General features: G+C 46.6%; 2 protein-coding genes across 3 annotated transcripts in view; one reads left to right on the top strand and one right to left on the bottom strand.

Annotated features, from left to right (window-relative positions):
- KMO (kynurenine 3-monooxygenase) overlaps positions 1 to 11344 on the top strand; it is a 28049-nt gene extending 16705 nt beyond the window's left edge. Inside the window, exons 9-15 of the mRNA XM_006022059.3 lie at positions 2144 to 2265; positions 4318 to 4465; positions 5396 to 5453; positions 5918 to 6000; positions 7853 to 7954; positions 8053 to 8112; positions 8527 to 11344. Of these exons, the coding sequence (XP_006022121.1) occupies positions 2144 to 2265; positions 4318 to 4465; positions 5396 to 5453; positions 5918 to 6000; positions 7853 to 7954; positions 8053 to 8112; positions 8527 to 8652 (699 nt within the window). The 3' untranslated portion in view covers positions 8653 to 11344. The remainder of the gene's footprint in view (positions 1 to 2143; positions 2266 to 4317; positions 4466 to 5395; positions 5454 to 5917; positions 6001 to 7852; positions 7955 to 8052; positions 8113 to 8526) is intronic.
- A 159-nt stretch (positions 11345 to 11503) lies between these two features.
- Positions 11504 to 23487, bottom strand: part of ITGB2 (integrin subunit beta 2) — a 52148-nt gene continuing 40164 nt past the window's right edge. For both annotated transcript variants that reach the window (XM_025202239.1, XM_025202240.1), the window contains 7 exons: positions 22486 to 22626; positions 21204 to 21388; positions 17678 to 17922; positions 15902 to 16121; positions 14833 to 15038; positions 13273 to 13439; positions 11504 to 12803 (listed from right to left, as the gene is read on the bottom strand). In XM_025202239.1, the coding sequence (XP_025058024.1) occupies positions 12738 to 12803; positions 13273 to 13439; positions 14833 to 15038; positions 15902 to 16121; positions 17678 to 17922; positions 21204 to 21388; positions 22486 to 22626 (1230 nt within the window). In that variant the 3' untranslated portion in view covers positions 11504 to 12737. The remainder of the gene's footprint in view (positions 12804 to 13272; positions 13440 to 14832; positions 15039 to 15901; positions 16122 to 17677; positions 17923 to 21203; positions 21389 to 22485; positions 22627 to 23487) is intronic.

The raw sequence follows: 23487 nt of genomic DNA, 5'->3' as shown, positions 1-23487 counted from the left end.
TTTAAAAAAAAAAAAAAAAAAAAATGTCTACAACATTCATTAATTTGATTTAAAAAAATATTTTTGTCCTGTGTTCGTATATCTTACATAGAGGTGATCATACAATAGCTTAAAAATTAAGTCTTACTCTTGTATACTGTGGAGGGGGTGGGGGTACTGTATAGGTTTGTGGGGGGGCTGTGGGTGTGTGGGTATGTTGGGTGTAAGTGTGTGTGTGGGTGGATAGGTATGGAGGTGTGGGGTGAGAGAGCATATGGATGTGTGTGGTTATGTGGGGTGTGGGTGGGTATGGGGGTGTGGCTGTGGTGGTCTGTATGTATGGCAGTGCAATGGGGGGTGTGGGTGCATGTGTATGGTGGGGTGTGTGTGGGACTCACCCTGTGAACACACACACACACACACACACACACAATGCCTCCCTCACTACACACTTTCTCTCTCTCTCCTTCCCTCATTGCTTTCTCTGTCTCTCTCCCCCTCCCTCATTGCAGGGACAGGGACACACACACACACACACACGCACGCACACGCACGCACACACGCCTCCCACTCCTGGCCCCAGGGTACCGATATAGCCCTGTGCTCCCGGTACTGGAGCAGGCATGCAGAGAAGCAGTGAAAGCTGGGGCAGGCAGAGGCTTCCATGTGGGGGGGGCAGAGGTAGGAGAGGGATTGGGGGGCAGGGCTGAGCCTGGCTAGACTTGCTTCTGAGTCTTGCCAACTTCCCCTGGGTCCTACTGCCCCTGGCTCCTGTCATCTTTGACAGACAGACAAGAACAGATAATTATTAATTTTCTAAATTTTTTAGGTGCCCTGTGGGCCGGGTAGAATGGCCTGGCAGGCCAGATTCAGCCCACAGGTGATTTTTTGCCCCCCCCCTGCCCTAGCTTGTGTAGCTCCTGCCCTGCTGAGTCATTGCCTTTCACAAGACATCATCATGGTGCAGTGAAAGGTTCCAGGAGCAATGGCCTGAGCCAGTCAGTCACAGCCTAGTTTGTCCTATGAGAGGCTCGGAGCAGCAGTGTTATGGGAACACTGTCTATTTATCTCATTACATCATCCCTGGGTGCATGTACGCAAGACACTTAATGTGCAGAATATTAATTCTACTGCACATTAGCACAGTGGGCAAAGACCATGCCAACATGCAGTAGATTTAGTCTAATGCTCATTAATGTCACTTAAAAAGCATTCATTTGTGTTAATGTGCAGTAGTGCCGATTACGGCACATTAATGAACATGTAGGAGCACCCCTTAAGTACTAGGGGAAAAGACGAGGCCCAACTCTGCCCACAAGCCAGGCCATGCTCCTTACCTGTCCTATGGCACCTGTCCTATGGTACATGAGAGTGCTCACTGTGGTCCACAGAGCTATTGCTCCAAGAACACTTGTGGGCAGGCCACCAACAAACACATTGCAGAGACAAAGCTTGACATGGCAATGAATGCTTCACTGACTCTAGGATTCATGGGAAGAGTGACTGGGTTAGGTTTTCAGCCCAGGACAGGTATTCCCTAGTCGACTAGAACTAATACTCCAAAGTATCAAATTATACTAAGACTAAAAGGCCTTATCCTACCTACCAAAATAAGTATCAACTCAGCCAGTGGTTTCATTGAGAGCAAGTTAAGACCCATAATTCTGGCAGAGGGCCGGGGGAGCAAGTTGGGCTCTTCACGGCACTTCCTTTACTGCTGGTGTGACTTCTACTATGCTGCTGCTGCAGTGGAGAAACAGCAGCAACCTCCTGACAGTCTCACAAAATGATCCCTGCATTGCAAGCGTTTCTCACCTTCCTTTTCATTTCTCAGTGCCTCCCTCTTTCCATTTCTGCTATTTCTCCACCTTGTCTACCAGGAAACAATCCCTTGCAAATGTGCCTTGTACTGCAGAATAAACAACCTAACAAGAGGATCAAAGCTATGTGCTCCAACCATATTTTGAACTTTAATTAATATAATAAAAATAATAAAAACTAGGAGGAAAAAGGGGCCAAGTGGCAGCTTCAACAGTCTTTGTTCCACCACAAGACTGTCAGTGTCACTCTCAGGATATAGGTTGAACAATATATTGTAGGTCAAAGTATTCAATGTTCATCTCCATCTTTCAGTGTTGTCTGAAGTCTCCTTTCTAACCTGCAGGATAAGTCATTCACTTGCACTCTCTTCATGCCCTTTGAGGACTTTGAAAAGCTCAGGACTGGTGATCAAGTGCTGAATTTTTTCCAAACCTACTTTCCAGATTCAGTTCCCCTCATTGGAGAGTAAGTGTTACTTTTGGTGTTTCTTTCTTTTTAAACTGATGTATTTTTCTAAAACACCATGGAGGTGCCTTATACACTAGCATGCAGCTATGGACTGCTGACTTCAAGTTTTAATGATGATCACCATTCTCTCTGCCTACACTGTGAAGCTCAGCATGTTATATATTTTTGGGGAGAAATCTTCATGTTTCTGCAGACACCAGATGCAATTCAAAAGGGTTGGAAACAGAAAAGACAGAAGTTTTTATTGTTCTTTCACTGGGATAGTATAAGGCAGAAGGTAATCAAGTCCTTCACCAGATAAGTTATAATGAACTGTGCTGTCTGTGACAATTTGGGGGCATATTAGCTCCTCAGTGAAAATATAGAAGAATTATGCAGTTTGAAATGCCTCCCTAATCCTGGTCCTTTAAGACAGGGCTTTGCCGGCAACTATGCATTAGGTATCTAGTGGATAAATAGGGTTTAGTTTCCTGCAGGGCCTCTGCCTCTAACTTAGCCCTGCTTTGAACATATTTCCTTCTGTATAGGAAATGTGTAGATCGCAAATTCCAGAGGAATCCAATCTTTGCTCTTAGTAAACAGAACACAAGAAACATGAAACATGATGAGCCATGCGAGTCTGATATCACATATTGCATTGCATCAAATGAAGTTACCTTAGCTCAGATGAGCTCCTGCTGACATTGTTGAGCCTAGAGGGTGGGTCTTAAAATTTGCTTGTCTAGTCAAAATTATTGGGCAAGATCCCCTTGATATCTACACTGCTATGTTGCAGTTAATTTTGTAGCATAATTATAATAATGGAATGGGGCAGACACACTCTACTGCTCAGTCAAGTTACCCATATGTATTCTAAACCATGGAATCCACTCAAGAATAATGAAGAAAAGTAGGCTGTTCATTCCAGGAAGACTCCCTGCTCCTTTGCTGATTAGTACAACTACCTAGTACTACTGCATGCTGGGATACATGATGGCCAAAGAAAGGAAGCTATATTGAGGCTTCAGCTTCTGGACTTTCTAAATGAAAGACGGGGAAAATAGTGATGTTATCTCAGAGTTCAGATTTGCTAACTAAATGGTTTGCATCATTCCACAGCTGGAACTAATGTTCCTGTGGATAGTAAATAGTGTCCATATAAAAGGGAGAACTATTTAGAAACTCAGCACATCTGGCTGAACATTACTGTATGTCAATGGTTCTCAACCCTTCTAGACCTGAAGCACCTCTCCTTAGACTCAAAGCACCCATTGGAAAAGGCCAACTCTTAGTTTTCACTCTTTTTTTGTTTTTTGAGTGCAGAAAAAATAGAGCAGCTTTTGTGTTGCAAAGAACTCAGATAGTGTTAAAAACCTTCTGGTCTGTTGTGGGCTATGGATTCCTATTTGAATCTCTGGGTTTATCTTGTGAATCATGTTTGCACAGCTAACAGTGGTAACATTGTGTGGTACTTCACAGCACCTTTGAAAGGAACTCAAATCACCCTAGTTGAGAATCACTGCTGTAGATAAAGTATTCAGGTAGGTACTTAGTCCATATTCCTATTCATAAAAGACCATAAGCACATGTTTAAGCCTCCTTAAAGTCAACTGGATTTAAGTATATGCACAAGTATTTTGGGGAGTAGAGATGGACTGCTAAAGTATGGCCATTATCATGCAAGGTAAACCCACAATATCAGGAGGAAGGGGGAAAATGGTCAGTAGGACTATTAATAGGAGGCATAATAGGAGTGCTAAATAAATACTCAGATTTAAATATACAGTAAGCCATTGCCTGGTGGGGAACTTCTGTTCCCCAGAGGAAACCTGCCTCTATGAAATCACATGTACGCGCTGTGGTATGTGGCTAGTTGGAAGTTAATGGTCTTGTTTTGGTTTCCAGCAATTTCCCAAGGAGATGGTTTGATTTTCCATCCTGGGGTTGACTGAATACATATGCAATTGCTTTCCTGAGCCTGCAATTGCCATAGCTGATTCACTTGTTGTCTCTGATAGTGACACCCAGTGTTCTGTGCAAACTACTTTTTTTCCCCCCCCCCCGGTTAAGGCGAGAGCTGAAGCGCGATTACTTTTTGCTGCCGGCCCAAGCCATGATATCTGTGAAGTGCTCGTCTTACCACATTGGCTCTCATTGTGTCCTGATGGGAGATGCTGCCCATGCAGTTGTACCTTTCTATGGACAAGGCATGAATGCGGTGAGTTCGCAGTTGCCCAGGCAGTGTGTCTATCAGGTCTGCCGGCTTTAGGTATGTCTGTAGGGTGTAAGACAGATATAAAGCCGGTTGTGTGTATCCTAGTTTCAGAGTGGAATGCAATGCCACTCTTGTTACCACTGGGGCTAAAAGCCCTGCTTCTGAGCAGTATTAATTAGCCTGAGTGCAGTACTTTATCAGCATGGCGCTGGATTGTATCATATAAACACATCTTTTTGTGTTCAGAATGCCTTACGTTGGCTTAACACATTCAAAGAAAAGACCTGTACATCACAAGCAAATACATTTCATTGATACCCCTATATGAAACCCAATGACTCCTTTACCCTACTGTGCCATATCACAAGCAGGCCAATCAAGATGGCCATAATGTGCCAGCTCTTTAACTCTCATGTTAGTGAGAGAAGGGCTCCAAGCAATGCTCTACAGGAAATCCAGCCTCAAGCCCTCAGAAAAGAAGAGGGCAGCCCAGCCCACTATCTGACACCATATTGTTCTCCTTGGCCAATTTCCTTCTCTGTGACAGCACCCACCACTAGTTGGTTCTTCATTGCAGGACCATTCCCTTAAACACTGCTGTCAGCCTATCTAGCCACCGGTCAGGTCAGGTACCACAGCTGCTGAGAGTTGCATCTGAGAAGAACACTCAGAGGTGAGCACAACCCAACCTGTTTGTAAGGGTTTGGAGATTAAAGTTAAGACTGAACAGACAGGTTCTTCCTTTCCCCTGTGAGAAAAAGATTCAGATCCATCCCCACTGTCTGTAGAATTTGAAGTGGACACTCAGACCTGCTGAGCTGTGGCAACACATTGTGGCCCACAACAATGTGCTACAGTCTGCATGTGAAGCCCTGGTTAGGAAATAGTAAGGTTTTCAAGTTCTGGCTATTTTCCCCTTGCTGTTTCTTTCAGGGATTTGAAGATTGCCTGGTTTTTGATGAGTTAATGGACCAGTTTCACAATGATCTTAGTGAGTAAATCCTTGGGAATAGACAATAGGCCTAGGGTGGGGATTTGGAGCAATTCTACCCGTCAGCAGTCACCAAAAATACTGGCATTCCGAGGGGAGTGCCTGTGAAATCAGAGGGAAGCACTTACTTTAGAAGAAAATGTGAAATTAACTGATTGTGCATCTTCCTGGACAATTAATTCATCCCCAGGGTTACCAGGACTTCCCTTTCTCTACACCCCTCTGGAGTACAAGGGGTGTACATGACATTGCCTTGCATTGTGTATGGGTGTGCCCTCATCTGCAGTCAACAGGATGAGCACTCTCCTCTCCTCTGCAGTGAGGTGCTGCAACAGCATGCTATAGGATATACAATTACTGGCTTCAAAAGAGGGGAGGGAGATCAGAGACTGATGCTAGAGCCCATGAGCAGACAGGAGAAGCAGTGAACCCTAATGGATACAGGACTGATTACTCCTCCCCAGGCACCTGCCTCCTGGAGTTCTCCAGGCTGAGAGTCCCTGATGACCATGCAATTTCGGATTTAGCCATGTACAATTACATTGAGGTAAGAGCAATAAGCCAGGTGCAGACTCTGCAAACAAGGGATGGAGGTTCTTCGTGTGCAGTGCTGGGACCTCAGCTGAGCAGTGAAGAGCCTGGGGTCAGGCAAAGCCTTTTGGGGAAGGGGAAAAGAAGGAGCAGCATCTTTGCTTTTCTACTAGACTATGCCAGTTCTGCCGAGATGAGGCGTGGGTGTTCAGTTTAAGAGACAGGTTTGTTTTGAACAGTCAGCAGACCAGAGCTTCCTTGTCCATGTGTTTTGCCTCTGGGAAGTTAGACCTGAGGCCTATACAGATTTGACCTCTGAGAATTCCCAGGACAAGAATGTATTACTTGTCACTGTCATCATTGACATCTCCCACTGGAGCAGATATGCTCTCGTCCTGGCATAACAGAATGAGACCTATTCTATGAGACCTGACCTATTCAGGATTAGTTTACATGACTTTGGAACAGGCTTAAACTAAACTGAGAAGTTACCCTTAACATTCTGGAGTGACAGTGTCCACAGAGGGAGTTTATCTGTGTATCTATGAAGATACTGGCAGAGTTGTACCAATAGAATTGTCATGTGTAAGCAAGGTGGCCAACAGGATGAAGGGGAAAGAGAGACAGAGAGAAGTGCCACAACTCATCCAGAGTCACATAGCAGGCATGTGACAGAGCAAAGAATAGGACCCTGCTCTTCTGATACCCAGTGTAGTACCCCACTTACTGGGCCCTGGCAGATCTCCCATACACTTTTACTGTACTACTATGACATATTTTGGCCTGGCACTAAAAGACACTTGCCCCAGAGCTGCTTTCAACAGATTCCTTTGCAAGTTTGCAGGTTAGCAAGTCTCTTTCATCCACAAGTACTGACTCCCAGAGGTAGGAAATAAGAGCTCTGGGCATGAAGGCTAGGGACAGACAGTCAAAAAGCCCGGGCCTGAATTGATTCAATCTTTGCAGGTTAGTCTAACCTGGCTAGGCTAAATCAGTTTTGTAACCAGACCAATGTCCCAGAAATCCAGGCACATGCCTGCAGTGGCTCAGGCTAGAAGCCAGGGGGTGTTGCTAGAGCAGCCCTTCCTTCACTTCCACAGGGCTGAGCTGAGTGGGGCATGGCCAGGCCCCAGCAGGATGCTCTGATTATTCCCCCTCCCCCTGAGCAACCCAACAGGGAATGTTTATCACCCCTAACAGTGTTTATCAACCCATTAAGAAAACAAAGCCTTTCTCCATTAACTAATAGAGCTCTTTTTAAAAACAGCTCTTCCAAGGAAGGACATTAAGCTGCCTGTTGATTAGCTCCAAAAAGCCTGTCTGCCTGTTGTCTCCCACAGCACGAACTATAGCCAGCATGTGGTCTGCTAGCTAATGTAGAGGTGTCTGCGTAAGGCAGAGGGGCAGGGAAAATAATCCCTGCTTAGCAGGGAGAAGCCAGGCAGATGCTCTGTGCCTGCAAGTCTCTGCCAGAGCTCTGGCCAGGGAACAGAGGGGAGGGACCAGCCCTGCTGTGGAGCAGAGCCCTGCCCAACCCAGAGAGCATGCTGGGATGCTGGGGGAGTCTGATTTATCTTAAACCAGCAAGGGGTCTGGGACAGACATTGCATAAACTGGTTTGACCCAAATCAGTTAAGTCTGATACTACATTCAGTCAGGTTTTATCTCAAACCAGTTTCAGCCATTTTTATGTGCACTGAACATCTGTTCTGTTACAGGTTTAAACCAGTTTCTGATAACTCAAGCCGGTTTGTGTGTAATGTCTGTCCCTAGCCAGAGGGGCTGAGGAGAGCCATCTCAGAACAAGTAGCCACAGTAAGGGAGCATATACCTGTAACCGCTTTTACATGCATGTTGGTTTGTTGCAGATGCGAGCACACGTTAATTCAAAGTGGTTTATATTTCGAAAGTATGTGGACAACTTCCTTCACATGCTTATGCCTTCCACCATTATCCCGCTATACACAATGGTAAGACCCTCTGTTCCTTCTCTGACTGCCGGATCCTCCCTCTCCTATTGGTTACTCTGTTCACTCCTGAACAAATGACCTACTTTTGTAATCTTCAGGTCACATTCACAAGAATACGCTACCACAGAGCACTGCAGCACTGGAAATGGCAGAATAAGGTGAGGCTAAGTCCCAGTTGGCTTCTCTGGAGCCAGATATCCAGTCAGCTTCAGGCCCAGCCTGTTCACTTATAACAAAGCAGGCCAGGATTAAAGAGTCATTTGTCCAACTGAGTGGCCTGTGAGGTACAGAAAGAGCTCCTGTTTATAAGTAGGCACCCAGACCCATGCGGGTACCTAGAGCCAGCTTGATGTAGTTGGACCACTGGTAGCCAAGTTCACTTGGGTAACCAAGGCCAGCTGGGTGGTTTGCCTGCTGCCCTGACTCCTGAAACTTTGTCTCTGAGGAGCTTTAATTCCTCAGGGGAAAAAATAAATCAGGGGGAGGACAGAGTATTAATAAAAATGAGATTTTTCCTTTGTGGTTTAACAAAGCTTCTGGGTCACAGACTGAATTTTTCCTTATCCTTGCAGGTGATTAATCAAGGGCTTTTCTTCACTGGGGCAGCAGCTGCATTGAGTAGCACCTACCTGCTTATAAAATGGATAATACACAAAACTGACTTCACTTCACCAGCACTGTGGAGCTGGACAATTTAGCTCAAGAAGATTGGAAGCATCTCACCAGAAACATGCCTGTGAAGTGGAAACCCTACTCTGCCCTTGCAGCTGTGAGGAGGTGTGCAGTTCATCAGGCTGCTTTGAGATTCTCTCCAGGAACCAAGCATTGTTCATTGTTTAATAAGAGTGGCCTTATTTCTGACATGATGTTACACTGCACATATTATTCAAACAAGTCAAGGGGTCACAGTCATTACTAAGTCTTCTCCCCCTACCTCCCATAGTCCAGGATGTAACCACAGTCTTCCCTTATTATCTTCCAAATGTACCTTTGGGAGTTGCTCATCTCCACCAGCTTCATAATTTCATAACATGTAGCAGGTTTATTACATTTGTATCTGTGAGGTACAACTTAGACTAACTACTTTGAAATGGAACATGTTGGGTACTGAAGGCAAGTGCTTCCAATGCACTTGTGCTTATAGTGCTGAGCAAATACATAGACCTTTATGGAGTCACATTTGGGTGAGACATTCTAGACTAAGGGTGGGCAAAATGCAGCCTGCAGGCCAGATCTGCCTGCCAAGGGATTCCATCCAGCATGGAAGGGGTCCCTCAGCCCCACCTGGCCCAGTTCTGCTGTGCTCAGGCACATGACAAGGTGATGGCAGTGCCAGCACTGGACCCAGCCCTGCTGCCCAGGCATGCTGGCCTGACTACCCTGCACCCACCACCAGGGGCACCAGAGAATGGGTAGGCAGGCAGGGCCTCCATGGAGACCAGCCTGGGAATCCTGTAGGCAGGGCACACTCAGCTGGGCAGACAGGATGGGGCCATGGGCAGGCAGGGAACTGCATCTGGAAGTACAGCAGGTAGACAAATCTGGAGCCAGGGCCGGGATTTTGGGCTGTGTCCCTGACCCTGATCCTTGCCTCTCAGGCACTGGTTTTGTCTTTCGTGGGCTATAGGTCCTCAACTCTGGTTTATATCCTGCTTGGGCATTGGGCCTCTGGCCCTTTCTCCATTACTTTTGCTGTTTATTAAACCCCTGGCTGAGCTTGAGGCAGTCAGTCACATGCCTTACAGGCATGGCTGGGACCTCTGCCTCCCCAGTAGTCCCAAATCTAAGGCACTGGTATAAGCTACAATACAATAAGAAAGCCTTCTGGCTATAACAGGAAACTATCCCCACACTGGGACCCAGCATAGACTCCAGCTCCCTGGCTGTATGTAACAAAGCTTCCTTTCTCTGGGTTATATCATCAGCTCCCTGGCTGAACCCCCACCTCCCTCAATACTGATACCTACTTTCCTGCAAGCAGTAAGTATCTTGCTTGCTGAGCTCAGGGTCTCTTACATCAGTCAGACAGTCCCCTTCAGATCCCCTGCTCAAGATCTCCTTCCTTTTCAGCCAGCAGAACCATACTGGCTTACCTGCTCTCATGCTCTAGCTTTATGCATCTCCTAAGCCCTGCCCCATACAGTCATATGGCCCTGCAGCTCCCCACAGCTGTTCCCTCCCTGTGGCTGATGACTTGCCTACTTTCTCAGATAGGGATTAGCTCAGCAGTCTGCAGCCCCTTGTTTCTGGGCTACTTACCTGTCTGCCTGATGTAGCGATCTGCCGCTCTGCTTCCACTCCTTGGGTGAGTTACCCTCCCAGCATTAGTTCTTGGCTGCAGCTGGCCTTCTGTCTACTTGCTGGCAGCCAGCTCATCAATAGCTAGCTGGTCTCCTGGCTGTCAAGTCTATTACAGCCAGCCTGTTCTGTGCAGTGGTCCCTGAACTGGCCACAGGTGTTCCCCTTTTCTTAACAAGCTGATCCCTGCTAGGTGCAGTAATTCTTGGCTGCCCTGCCCTCTATTCCACTGCCCAGGGCCCCAGCTGCAGAGTTCTTTCCCCATAAAATGACAATAGCTCCCAGGATTCAGTCATTTTTGCCCCCCGTCTTTGAGATTAAAAATGCTAAATGTTTAATATTTTGCCAATACTTTTTTTTAATTTTTCTCCAAATCGGTCTCAAAACTCTGCCTGTCTTTGTCTGCCCAACTGATAAGGTTCCTTCTCTCTCCCTCTCTCCACCCTTTAAATCTCTTCTTTATACTCCAGCATGGGTTTTTATTAGCCAGTGCTCTTCTCTGCTTTGCTGTCTGTAACCTCCCTCAGAATTTGAGGGCAACGCTGCAGATTTAAATACCAAAAAGGCTCAAATTTTGAGCATGGATCCGAAAACAGACCTTTATAGCATGAGCCTTTCTGCTATACCACTGTTGCCCATTGTCAGCAGTCAATATCCACTTTATAAATATGGCTGTTATCCAGGGTGGGGGCATTACTGGCAGGAGAGCCTGGATCATTTTAGCTTCCAGGGTGTATTCTCTTCAGGATGCACTTTTTGAATAGCTTAATGATGCTTATAACTCTACAATCAAATTCAGGGATGGTATGTCCAAGTGCTGTAACTAACTTAGGCCCTTGTTGACCTGCACTACTGAAGGAATTTAATGTGAAGCAATGCACATGCTGAAAAAGAGGAAGTTAGAATAAACCAAACCTATTTGCCTAGCCCCACATGGCACATATCAATAAATTGACTGCAAGTGGTTCTAAGTAAGTTTCGACCAATGTATGGGGGTGGGGAAGGACATAGCATCTGGCTTGCACCATCTTGTAAGTCATTTCTGAATATGGTCTTATATTCATTGGAATGGATATTAGGTCCTGTTCTAAATATCTGTGAGAAATGAACTTTATTGAAAGCTTCAGTTTATCTCTAATGGGGTCAGCTGCTGGAGAAACTGATAAAAATAACTGAAAACTATCATGTGATACTGTGATACAGATTTCCACTACTGCCCTTGCACTGACTGCAGATCAGACTGGTTGTGGTTTTCTTTATATTACTTTTTATTAGTTTTAAACAGAGCAGGATAGGGATGTGACATGATAACAGGTACAGACCAATTATTCCTGTATAGAAAATATGTACAAGGGTCATGCAGACATTTTACAGGGGCCAACAAAATAAGAATGAACCACTGCAACAAACTGCTTCCCAATAGCACTGTGCATAGAGAAACTCCTTAAGAACTGCTGTCCTGCTTTGCCAGCCTCCTTCTTCCATGCATATGTGATCAATTCATCATATAGGACAGGGAGGTCATTTGAGGATGGGAACAAGCTAGGACAGAAATCTATACTGTGGGGTTATAGTCAGAGCTCTTTGTTGCACTGCTTCCTGCCGGTTTACCATTTTCAATAACGTTTCCCTTGCCACTAACCCCACACTCAGAATAGCTGGAGTTTACAACCTTTATGTGCGTTGAAGGGTTAGGGTAGGCTGTGTTGTGTGGCGCTTCAGACACAAACCAAAAATAAACAGTCAAGAGCCCTGATGTAGGCCTGAAAAAGAGTTAGTCACTGGGGAGGGGGTGATGATTTGGCAGGAAAACAGTTCACTGCACATTCCATGACTGCTCCGTTTCTAGCCAGAGCCCCACAGTTCGCTGCAACCTTCAGTATCCTCCCCTGAGAGGTCCTTTAGCCTGAGTAGCTTAGCCTGTGGGTTTAGACTAGATTAAATTTAGCACTGAGTGGTTTAGAGCTGAGCCGTTACTGAGAAAGAGCATGATACAATAGAGAAAGGTATTAAAGTGACCGACGCCTTTTTGAGCAGGGAGCATTAAAATAAAAAGGTGATGACACTTAGTAAAAGCTTAACTCAAGATCCATCTTGGGAGCAACATGGAGACTAGATCTTCCCTATTGTATTGTGGAAGGTCAAGATCTTTTCATGTTCCAGTGGTAGAAGCTCCCATCACATGGCAAATATGAGCATTGAGAACAGGTGGGACTGTGATCCTAACACACGCTGACAATAATGCTCCATCACTGCTTATGCGGCTTCCTTCTCACATCTCTATCAACAAACCTTGTAAGAGCTGTGAAAAGGGAAATTCATGACACAGAATGTTGGGTGAAGCCTGACCTGTCCCTGTGGCTTATTGGAAGAAGCACAAATCCCAAGAAGCCTTTTGGGAGAGAATAAAACAGGAGAGCCCTGAGGCTGGGATTTCCTTGTCTATCAGTTGTTCCTTCCCAGTGCTGTCCACAGCTGCTCTGCCTCATTCTCCATTGAACCTGGGGTTGACAACAGTGGTAGTAGCACTCTTGAACAGAGGATTGTCAGCCTGGGAAGAAATATTAGACATGTTACCTTCTTAGTCCTGTCTATGAAGCCTCGGTTCATACTGCTGGCTAAAGAAACATTAAAGTGACCAGAAAAGGGGACCAGCAGGACTTGATCTGGGTACCATTCAGTTGAGCTTGATGCCTAGCTGTTACCTCCAGCTGTGCTTCTACAAGAGGGCACTGAGGCCTTGTCACTGGATACCACAAACTCACTGTGACAAAATGGATCAGCTGCCTACCTCCCACCCCTTCCAATGAAGAAAGCTTGTGCCAGCAAAAAGCTGGGTTGCCAGGCCTTGGCATCACCTCGTCATACCCAGTGCAGTCTCTGTGGCAGTCAAGGCAAATGGAGCAGATCAGCTCCAAGAGCTGGGCAAATGACTCTGTTGTACATTGTAGGCAAGGCAGAAGAAGGACCAGACCCTCCCCCCTCCCATCGCCCCCCTTTATGGAGCAGAGCCATCTTACATCATTCCACTTGGCCTTCGATTTCTCCTTCTCAAATCGGAGGTACTCCCTGCGGTCAACCAGCTCCGTCACCAGCCGCCAGATCACCAACAGCATCAGCCCAATGAGGGCCACTCCTGCAATAGTACCACCCACAATCGCCCCAATGCTAGGAGGCTGTGGACACTCTAAGAAGGACAGACACAGACACAGGAGTCACTTCACCTGGTTGGGCTGGTGACTGCCCTCAGCAGCCCAGTTTTGCTGGACAGCTCAACTGACTGGAGGACTATTGTGTTTGCTCCATCCAGCAGCACTTGTACAGGTCTGGACACATTGTCTGGGAACATGAAACACCAAAAAGCAACAGGACAAAGAATGCCAGGCTCTCAGGAACTGGCAGGACTTCTACAGCTGTTAGGTTTAGTTCAACCATACCAGAGGACTGTTTAGTGCAGGCACTAAACATTACTCTGTTACAATTGAGGGAAGAGGCATTGGTTTATAGCAGGGGTGGCCTGTGGAGCCTTATGATCTGGTCCATGGGTCTCTGGCCTGAGTCCATGCTGTACTGCAGCCAGTGCACAGGGCCATTCTGGTGGGGTGCTGCACGCAGTACATGCCCCATGCTGGCCCGTGCTGCATGCAGTGTGTACAGCCAGTCCAGTCTACATGCTGCGTGTAGCATGTGCCATCCCTAGGGCTCATGCAGTGCACGGGGTGGACCCAGCACTGCTCACAACATAGGGTGTGGCATGGGCTGCATGTGGTGCCCTGCCAGACTGATCTCAGCACACACAGGTGGTCTGGAGCCCCATGTGCCCAACTCCTGGAGCCAATGCACAGGACTGGTCCACTGTGGTGCTGTATGGAGGTCACCCCTTGGACCCTCCTGGGCTGCATGTGACATTGGGTCCAGATGATGTACTATGAACAAAGTGAGCCCCAGAACAGGGCTGCTGCATGTGGCGCTGCAAGAGCGGCACAGGGGTGTTGGTCCTGATCCAACCCACAGACTGTCCCAGCAACCCTCCCCTGGCTTATAGCCAGATGTTGGCACAAGAGCTGTCTGAGGTGGGGGAAGGCATTGAGTTTTGAATCAAGAGAGGACCAGAACCTGAGGAAGTAATGGCCAGGGTAGTGGGATGAGAGTGGGGTGAGGGAGGTTTCTGCACCTAATAGAAGAAAAGGAAGGACCAGACTCATGGAGACCTGTCTGCACTTAGAGCTGTGCCCAGTGTTGCCGTTGGCTCTGGGCCATGAGGTCCTTTCCAAGTGTTAGACATGTTCATCTCTAGCATGTTTCCTCTTCACCCTAGTAGGGGAGATGCTCTAAATGGCTGCAGGGGATACTCTACTACTAAGGAAGAAACATGCATCTGTTGACATCTCTACCTCTATCATACTCTAGAAACAAAATTCCAAATACGCTAATTCCACTTGAAAGCTGACTTCCTTCTGTTCCTGTAAAAGGCCCTGAAACTTCTCATGTATGGTTTTTGCACCGATAGGCAGGCTTTGGTGGGGAGGATAAAACCCCTTATCTAGTTCAGAGTGGGATATAGAACAAGACCTGGGTACCTTTTTCTTTTTTCACTTTGACTAAGTACTGCTCCTCTCCATCATCCTGCACCATCTGGTAGGAAATCCAGCAATTCTCAGAGTCCTTCTCTCTGCAGGACTTGGTATTTGCTTTCAGTTCTTCATGAACCTTGATGTTGGGGCAAGTTTCAGTGCAGTTCTTCTGATATGGACCACTCCCAAATGCCTGGCATTCCACACAGGAGCTAGAAAACAAATACTATATTAACTCACATACTACTAGCACCTTTTTCCCAAAAATCAGCCCTCCAAAACTGGGAGGGCATGTCTTAAGCGGTGACGCTGATTTTCTTTGCTGGAATAGTAGCACTGAGATGCTGTGCTATAATGGCTGCCACCTCTCTCTGCACCAGCAAGCAGCAGGGGCACGGTTCAGTTGTAATCCTCTCACAGCTGCTGCTGAATTGGCAGCAGTTTTTGGCTGAGCCACCAAAGCTGCTACCAACTTGGTGGCAGCTGTAAACAGGTTAACACTTTGCCTTTTTCCCAAAGTATCCAGTGAACTGGCTAAGAGCGAGTGAGCTGCCACATGCAGTCAGCTCTCAGTCATAACTCTGTCAAAGTGCATGTCTTTTTGGGGCAGGTGTTACTTGAGAAAATACCATATAAAAAGAGCTTGAGATAATGATGTGATCTTAACTTCAGGAGCGTAAGGACGACACTGGCAGTGTTTGGTAACATACCAAGTAACCAGCCCTAGTGCTGTGGTACTTGTTATATGAACCACATGGGAATAGAGGCAGCAGGGAGGTGGACTGTTGGTAAGCAGTAGAAAAATCTGTCTGGAACTGGGGACCCATCAACCTTAGGAGCACAGTTACTGAAGCATCAGGGAAACTTTGAGCCAGCTTCTCCTCTATACTCAGAACTTTGGGGCCACAGTCACTGTTAGCCTTCCCCTGTCAGCACAAGGGCAGTCTTCTGTGAGACAGGAGCTGATAATCCCCATGCTGGCTTTTTTGCTTCCTACTGAGTGAGACTAGCACACAGGAGGCTGGCAGGGCTTTGCAAAATACCCTTCCTCCCAATGCACCCACACATCACTTACACATGTTTGGCACATGGAGACGGGCAGCCAGGGCACTCTTCACAAAAGGGAGGTTGGTAGCCTGAATTACATTGGCACCTGTTGCACTTGCACTTTCCTCGGTTACTGCATTCCTTTCCCTGGATGTTCATGCAGCCATCTGTTGTTTTTTGGCACTGACAGGCACTGCCTTCATAGCCATCTTGGCATTTGCATACACCACAGTCGCACAGCCCTCGTTCTGGGAAGAAGGCAGAGGGATTTAGAGCTGAGATCCTTGCTCTTTGACAAATCCTGTGTGTACTTATCTGTGAGTGCAAATCTGTTATAGCAAAGCTATAAACCCTTCACTATATCTCACCATTGTATGGATCAGCATCAATCCTGACATATTTATGGTTTGTTACACCAGCTTGGATTTTTGTCTGCACCAGTCTCAGCACAGATGGGTTCAGACTACATCCGTCCCTTTCACAAGGGGAATTTCCTTCCTCAAAACCATTATGGCTTAATCCACAAGGGCTGATTTACTCAACTAGGTTTAGCTGACCTGTGGCTGACGAAGAAAGCTTTTCAAGTACAAGTCCTGAATATTCCTAGAGTGAAGGGGACTTTCAGGTAGGAGCTCTACCCACCTGCTTTTCCCTCTGTACAGCATCAGGCATGTTTCAAGAGCATATCAGTGAACTGAGAAGCACGTGATAGATGAAGGCAATAAGTGAATTCTCTGGAGGAGGCAGTTTCCTCCTCCAATCAAGCTTTCCAATACAGCTAAGTCCTTTGGATATACAAAGGAGGTTGAGAAGTCCAAAAGGAAGAGAAGCTAGAAACTAGGTCTCTCTCTTCCCTTGCCTGAGTGCACCAGTTCTCTGGTGTTTGAGGAAAGGCTACTCTCCAGGGTAGCCTATATTTCCAGCTGAAGTAACTAACTAAAGGAGACTAGACAGTCATCTTGCTGGGGTGACCTAACCCCCAGTTATCTTTCCTGCTTGGGGCAGTCAGCGGGACCCGACGATCTTCTGAGGTCCCTTCCAGCCTTACAATCTATGAATCTATGAACTCTGGGGGACCAAAATTCAGGACACAGAGCTTATGCCCAATACAGCCTTTTGGAACTAGAAGTGGTTTATGCTACTTCCATTTTCAGAGATCACATTACACTACCTTCAGTGGTTGCACTATCTCCCAGCAGATGCAGCACAGTGCTATCTGCCCCATGGGACCACTTGGCATTGACTGGTTCCAGGCCAATTTTTCATACTTGAGACACAATTCACATTTTAGGAACTCTGTAGTGGGACATAGCTTAACACTTACGCACATCTAGGATTGCTTTGTGACATTCATTACACATGGTTGCTTTATTACCAACAGAAGTTCCAAAAAACACACTCCATTTGGACAATGAGAGAACATGCTTCTCTGTCTGCATCCTGAAAGCAGTGTTTGAATAATGATCTCTATGCAAATGTAATTCATAACCCAAGTGGAAGCTGGCCATGCCTGCAATGCAGCTATACACCTCTACCTGTCCACTAGATGGCACCACGGGACATCACAGGCTACACAACCTAGCTGTGAGGTGGACCTGAATGGATGTTTTTTTCTGGATGACAGAGGCATGGCTTTAACTCAAGATTAGTTACTCAGGACTAATACACTGCAGCTAAAATTCAGCAAGAAGTGCTAATATTTCAGTGTCATGTGTAGGTTTCCAGGCAGAGCTCCCAGGAGGACCGCTGCCTTGACAATGGCCAGAGGGGGGACAGGCAAGCAGACCTTGAGGATGACACTCACCTTTGCCCCCGCACACTTGGCCGTTGTGGACCTCGCAGTTCATGTTGTCGCATTGACAGAAGGTTCCATAGATCTGCTTGTTGGGCACATCGCTGGCATGGCAGGTGCACTGCCCACACACGCAGTCCCCAAGGCCTGAGCAGATGATGGAGGCATTGTCCTTCCTGCAGCTGCCTTCTAGCTCCTTGCTGCTTTTGCCTTTTGTTTCACATTCACAATTCTTGCCAATATAGCCTTCACTGCAGCTGGTGGGGGCAGAGAGAAGTACAGCAGGCATCAGCATCAATAGCAGCAAGAAGAGGTAACAGGGACAGGAAAACATTCAAGCTGGGCCACCCCATTCTCTGATCACAATACTATCACTGAGCTGTTCCTCAGGGATGGGATGGGCCAGCATCCCCTTGTAGTTTTCCATTACTCCACTCCATATAGGATTAGGCCCACGGAGAACACTGTTCACTTCATAGGACACAGGACCTGTTGCAAGCTGTAGCTTTCTCCGTCTCATTTGTTATTTGCTCTCCTTCCCTGCTAAGTATCTCTGCTTTTCTTTTTGTCTTCCTTCCTTTTATTTCTGGGGTAATTCATTCTGTTCCTTAGCCATTTTTATTTTATCCCTACATGCTTGTGCTGTTCCTTTATATTCATTCCTTGTGTTTTGCCTTTGTTTCCACCCCTCCTCCTGCTGCTGCCACCACTGCTCTTGAGCCAACTGAAGTGATAGAGCAGTGATCTGGGGGTGGAGGGGCCAACTGGGGTAAAGGGGAGGCAATCCGGAGATTTGGGAGCTGATGGGGGCCACGGAGCAATCTGTGAGGCAGAGGGAGTGATTCAGGGCAATCTGGTCCCTGCAAGCATTTGACAGCAGTGACCTAACACTTATGCACGACTGCAGAGTGCTTCTAAAGTGGCCGATGGTGCAAAAAATGAACTCTCGTCTAATCAGGTAAGGGTGCAAGCAGAAGTGACAATTTTTGCCTACTCTGACCACAGAAGGCAGTTTGTAGCTGTGACCAAACACAAGTGCACAGCTTCAATCAGCTTAAAAATGTCCAGTTGGGTGAATATCTGACCCCTCATTGCATGAGGTATCAGATAAAGGTGTTACAAATTATAGTGACTTTTGTAACTTGTGTCTGCTGAGCTCCCAGCCTGTGGCTGTTTTTAGAATGGGAGGGGGGAAAGACAGCAGAGGGACTTCAGTCTGGGGGTTTGTTCAGCCCTCCCCCCATCCCAGAGGGTGGGGCAGCTATACAGCAGCCCCCCAAGGTAAGGGGGGGTGACAATTCACCCTCCCCACCCTTCAACACCAACTGGGGAGCCCAAGATCGAGTTCCTGCCGCTGCCTTTCCCCGCTTCCATTCTGAAAACAGGGAGCACTGGCAGAGAGCCTGGCTCTTGCTATGGGAACCTGGCTGAAGGGTCCCAGCCTGCAGCTAGATTCCTTCCCACCCCCACCCCCCCTACCCTGCGGAACCAGCAGTGAACTTCTGTTTGGTTGGGGGTATAACGGTATAACTCAAAATGCTTTGCAAAAATTGTTCTGAGTTTTAGGCTCTCTGCCTTAAGGTGCTCTCTGCTTTTGAGCACCTTAGGGACTTGTGTTCGCTCGAGGATTAATTTTTCATGCAGGGGCTGGGCTGTCAGCAGAGAGGGAGGGAAGGGAGCAACAGCAGCTGCTGTGCTGCTATACCAGGCCTGAACTGGAGGGGGTGGGGGGAAGAGAGACCCCTTGCCTGCAGGCCAGGCCCAGCTCTCCCCAGTACCCCAGTAGCTGACAGGTGCCTTGAAGTGAGGGGCTCTGTTCCACCCTCCCACCCCAGCTCAGGCCGGGTATAGCAGCCTGGCAGCTGCTCCTTTCACTTCCTCTCCACTGAGTTGCAGGGCAGGGGATGGGGCTGGGGAGAGGAGCAATTCAGCAGCCTCCTGGGCAGGGGCTGGGGCTGGGGAGAGGAGCAGTTCAGCAGCCTCCTCAGAAACTGCTGGAGGACCCTGCCTGCTGGCTAGGAGGGCTGGTGCAGGCAGGCTCAATTCCTCCCACCCAACAGGCAAATGTCTGTTGTGGGGCGGGGGGGCACTCAAAATCATGATGTTTTAAGTAAAGTGCAATGAGTTAGAGCAAGGCCCCTAACATCTGTCAGTGCCCTCAAGGAGCATGGGGAGGAGGGGAGCTTCTGCCCCTCCTCCCTAGCATATTCTGTGGCTAAAGAACTGGTGAGCAGGGCAAGCAAAGAGCAGACTCTCAGCAGGTCTGGGCAGTGCGCATTAGAGTAGGTATTAACCCTGACTATGTGACTGATCACTAGCACTAGTGAACCTTAATACAGACTAACATTCTTTAGAATAAGCACTTGCTAACTCTAAAGTGTAATCTCACCCTGAGTGTAATTGCCTTTGTTAAAATCTGTGTAAGAACATCAGGTCCTTATATACGGGGCTGGAGTCTGATCTCTGATCAACTGGTATAAATCCAGAGCAACTTCACTGAAGTGTCACTGTGAATGGGCTCCAGTGAGAGCCTAATATGGGGCAGAGCCTAGTTGCTAATAAACAGAGAAATTCTGACACAACTGGGCTGATCAAGTTTTCCTCCAAGTCTGTGATCACCTTCTCAACTGGTTACATTTCTTACACTGTGATTTCCGAACACCTTGGCATCTGACCTACTAGCTTCCTGGGGAAACCCAGAATCTCTTCCTCCATCTTCTGGCACAGGAGGGGCCATCTAGTGATGACTACCTTCAAGAACTGCCTGAATTGACCTCTCTTTAATATAGACTTACTGAGACCAATTCTATTTTCCCTTAAACCACTGAAAATCAAGAGCCAATATACTAAAGTTAACAGAACACAACTGGTGTAAAACAGGTGAGAGTGAGAAGAGGGTTTGTTGATGGGCCCTCACTCTTACTGCCTGCTGTGCATAAAGAGAGGTCTGGAAATGGCTACACGAAATGGAAGGGGCAGAGGGAACATGCTGATATGTATCGGTGATGGTGCTCCTGCCCTAGTGGTGTGGCAAGCCCCCATGCTCCTTAAGGGCACACAACAGGATGTGGCAGTAATCTGGTGGGAGGATTCTTCTTTGTCATGACACTCTATAGGAAAGAACAAGTGGAGACTGGCACTGAGAGCTGAGTCTGTGCATCCCTGGGGTCACTCTAGGGGGACAAAGCTTCCATGAAGATTAATATCACTGAGCACTGGGGATGGGTTGTCTTTCGAGAAGCAGCAGGTGCTTCAGCCTGGTGACTGCCTCCTGAACAGCATCCCTGTCTGCAAAATTAACCAGCCATTACAAAAGAAACTAACTAGGACAAAAGTTCAAAACCTGGCTGCATTAGTTCACTTAAGATAAAGGTCTGTGCCACACCCTTTCTGGATACCCTGTCCCATAGGCTGAAACTCTGCCCCAAGTATTACAAGGAACAAGTGGACATCCTTGGCTTTGTGCAGCTGTCCACTCCCCAAGGTTCCCAAGATCCCAGTGTTATTAGGGAGGATATCACTGGAGTAGCTTGCTTACCTGCAGATCCCACAAACAATGTTGCCCTTTCCATTGCACGCACTGGAGTCGGTTTGTTCTCCGCAGTTGCAGTTGCACTGACTGGTTAAATGTACAGTGAGCGTGTCTGTGAACCCCAGGGGCCGGATGGTAAAGGACTGGTCTTTAATGCAATCCTTTGCAGTAACCTTCACCCGGAAGGTAACCTGGAAGGAGACACATGACTAGGCTGGGGATTTATTTTCTAGGAAAGCACCGTAGTAGGGATGTGCTATCCACGCTCTACCTAAATTTGTCTCAGCCTTGAAAACTCTTTTTCAAGTGACAGGAAATGTATTAACTGCACACTGCTGTTAAAACAGCAGGAGAAAGGCAGGGGGACACAATAGCCAAGAGAGGCTCAGGATGCCTCGATCTGAGAGGCTGGCCAAAAACTGGAAATTTTATCCTATGGGAAATTCTGGTCTTTCTGTTTTTGGTATAAAACTACATCATCACCTTGAAGCGGCTGCAATTTTTTCACAAAATATTCAAACTAAATTTCCCATGATGCACTGCAGTCATGGCAGTCCCCATACGAAGTTAATGGGGATACCCAGTAGTGTCATGTAAAATATATGCTGCTTGGGGATCCTGGTCTACTGGGGAGAGTGGAGACATGAGGCACTCAAACAATAATTTCCATGGTGCATTGCATTCGCTCAAGCAGCCAGAGTGCTGGTACATTGACTGGAAATGAAATGTTTTCTTTCATGTCAATGGTACCTAACAGGATGTATTTTACTTCAATTTTATGATGGAAAGATATATACATATCTGAGGAAAATGTTGATTTGGCTGACATATGTGTATATATGTATATCTTTCCATTATAAAATTGAAGTAAAATACATCCTGTTGGGTACCATTGACCTGAAAGAAAACATTTCCTATATATACATACGTCAGCCAAATCAACATTTTCCTCAATGAAAATGTATGTTTTGTTGAGATGACATTTTCCATTAAAAAGAAAAGTATGTGGATGATAAATTCCTGACTGGCGCTGGACTCACTCCTGCGAGACATGGTTTTTTTGAAAGTTTCTGTGGAGGAATCCCTACTACTAATATAGTAAGTACCCTCAGCTGTGATAGGTCCTCACAGCTTTAGCTTCCCCTGAGCAAATATTCTGAGACAGTGAACTGGGCTCCTGCTATAAGAGAGTACAAAGATTCAGGCTGAGCTTTGACATGGTAATCTTGCTGCTAAACTTCCTGCAGAAAGTAAAATTACAGAAATAAGTGAGCCAGGGATCTCGTACTTTGTCGTTGGTCTTGACATTATCACATTCCCCTCTTGGCTTATCCACAGATGTTTTTTTGTTATTGCAGAAGGAATCGTATGTGATTTTCAGATTATCTAGAACAATACTGTGGTCCACAATTACTTTGGAGGACAAGCTCTGTTAGAAAACAAGAAGAGAAAAGACAGAAAACAGAGATCTTCCTCAAAAATGAACAGTCAGAAAGACCCTCAAGGATAGTCCATCTATGTCATGCTACACTGCAGCTCCTATGGGTTGCAGGTTACTGGTTGCAATCATCTTCATATAATACATGATTGAAAAGGAACATGAGGAGGTAACATCTCTGCTCTCTGGTGAATGCCATGGAAATGGGTAGCAGCCAGGATTTGGGACAAGAAATCCTTCATTTTTGGGGATGGGGGAGGGAGAGAGTAAATCAGCATTTCTCTTTTTGCTATCCCAGATCCATCACCTCTGCTCTGTAATAAGGCATGACTGTGACTGCCACTGGAAATTTGTAGTGCTCCAGGGTCTGCCCAGACAGGAAAAAATTAACTTTAGTTGAAATGAAAGTGTTCAACGGAATGCCAAGGAGAGGAATTTGGTTCCTGGGCTGGCACTGACCTATCTTTAACCTAATGGTTTAATCTAGCACTGTCTGTATAAGAGAAAACAGGTATTTTGCATCATAGATTTTCTGTTTACAACATAAGTAACCAACAAGTAATGATTCTTTTTCTGCAGAAATACAGATCGCACAAAAATTCAAGTTTAACTAAAAATTTGATGGAAGAAACACTCATCACTATCCTGAAAGTTCACAACAGGTTTTTGACATGTTGAAGATAGCTTCTGATTTCTTCTGAGCTAGTATTGATGCATTTATTTCTATTTGTCTGTACAATACAAGGCTTTTCAGAGAAAATCAAAGGCATGTCTGAGCAGCTGTTGAGTTAAAACAGGGGTATCATGCTTGTTTAGCACCATCAGCCAGATCTATACCATGGTGCTCTGTGC

This window comes from Alligator sinensis, unplaced genomic scaffold (assembly GCF_000455745.1).
Source record: "Alligator sinensis unplaced genomic scaffold, ASM45574v1 scaffold566_1, whole genome shotgun sequence".
NCBI lineage: Eukaryota > Metazoa > Chordata > Crocodylia > Alligatoridae > Alligator > Alligator sinensis.
This window is presented reverse-complemented; position numbering and strand designations above follow the sequence as displayed.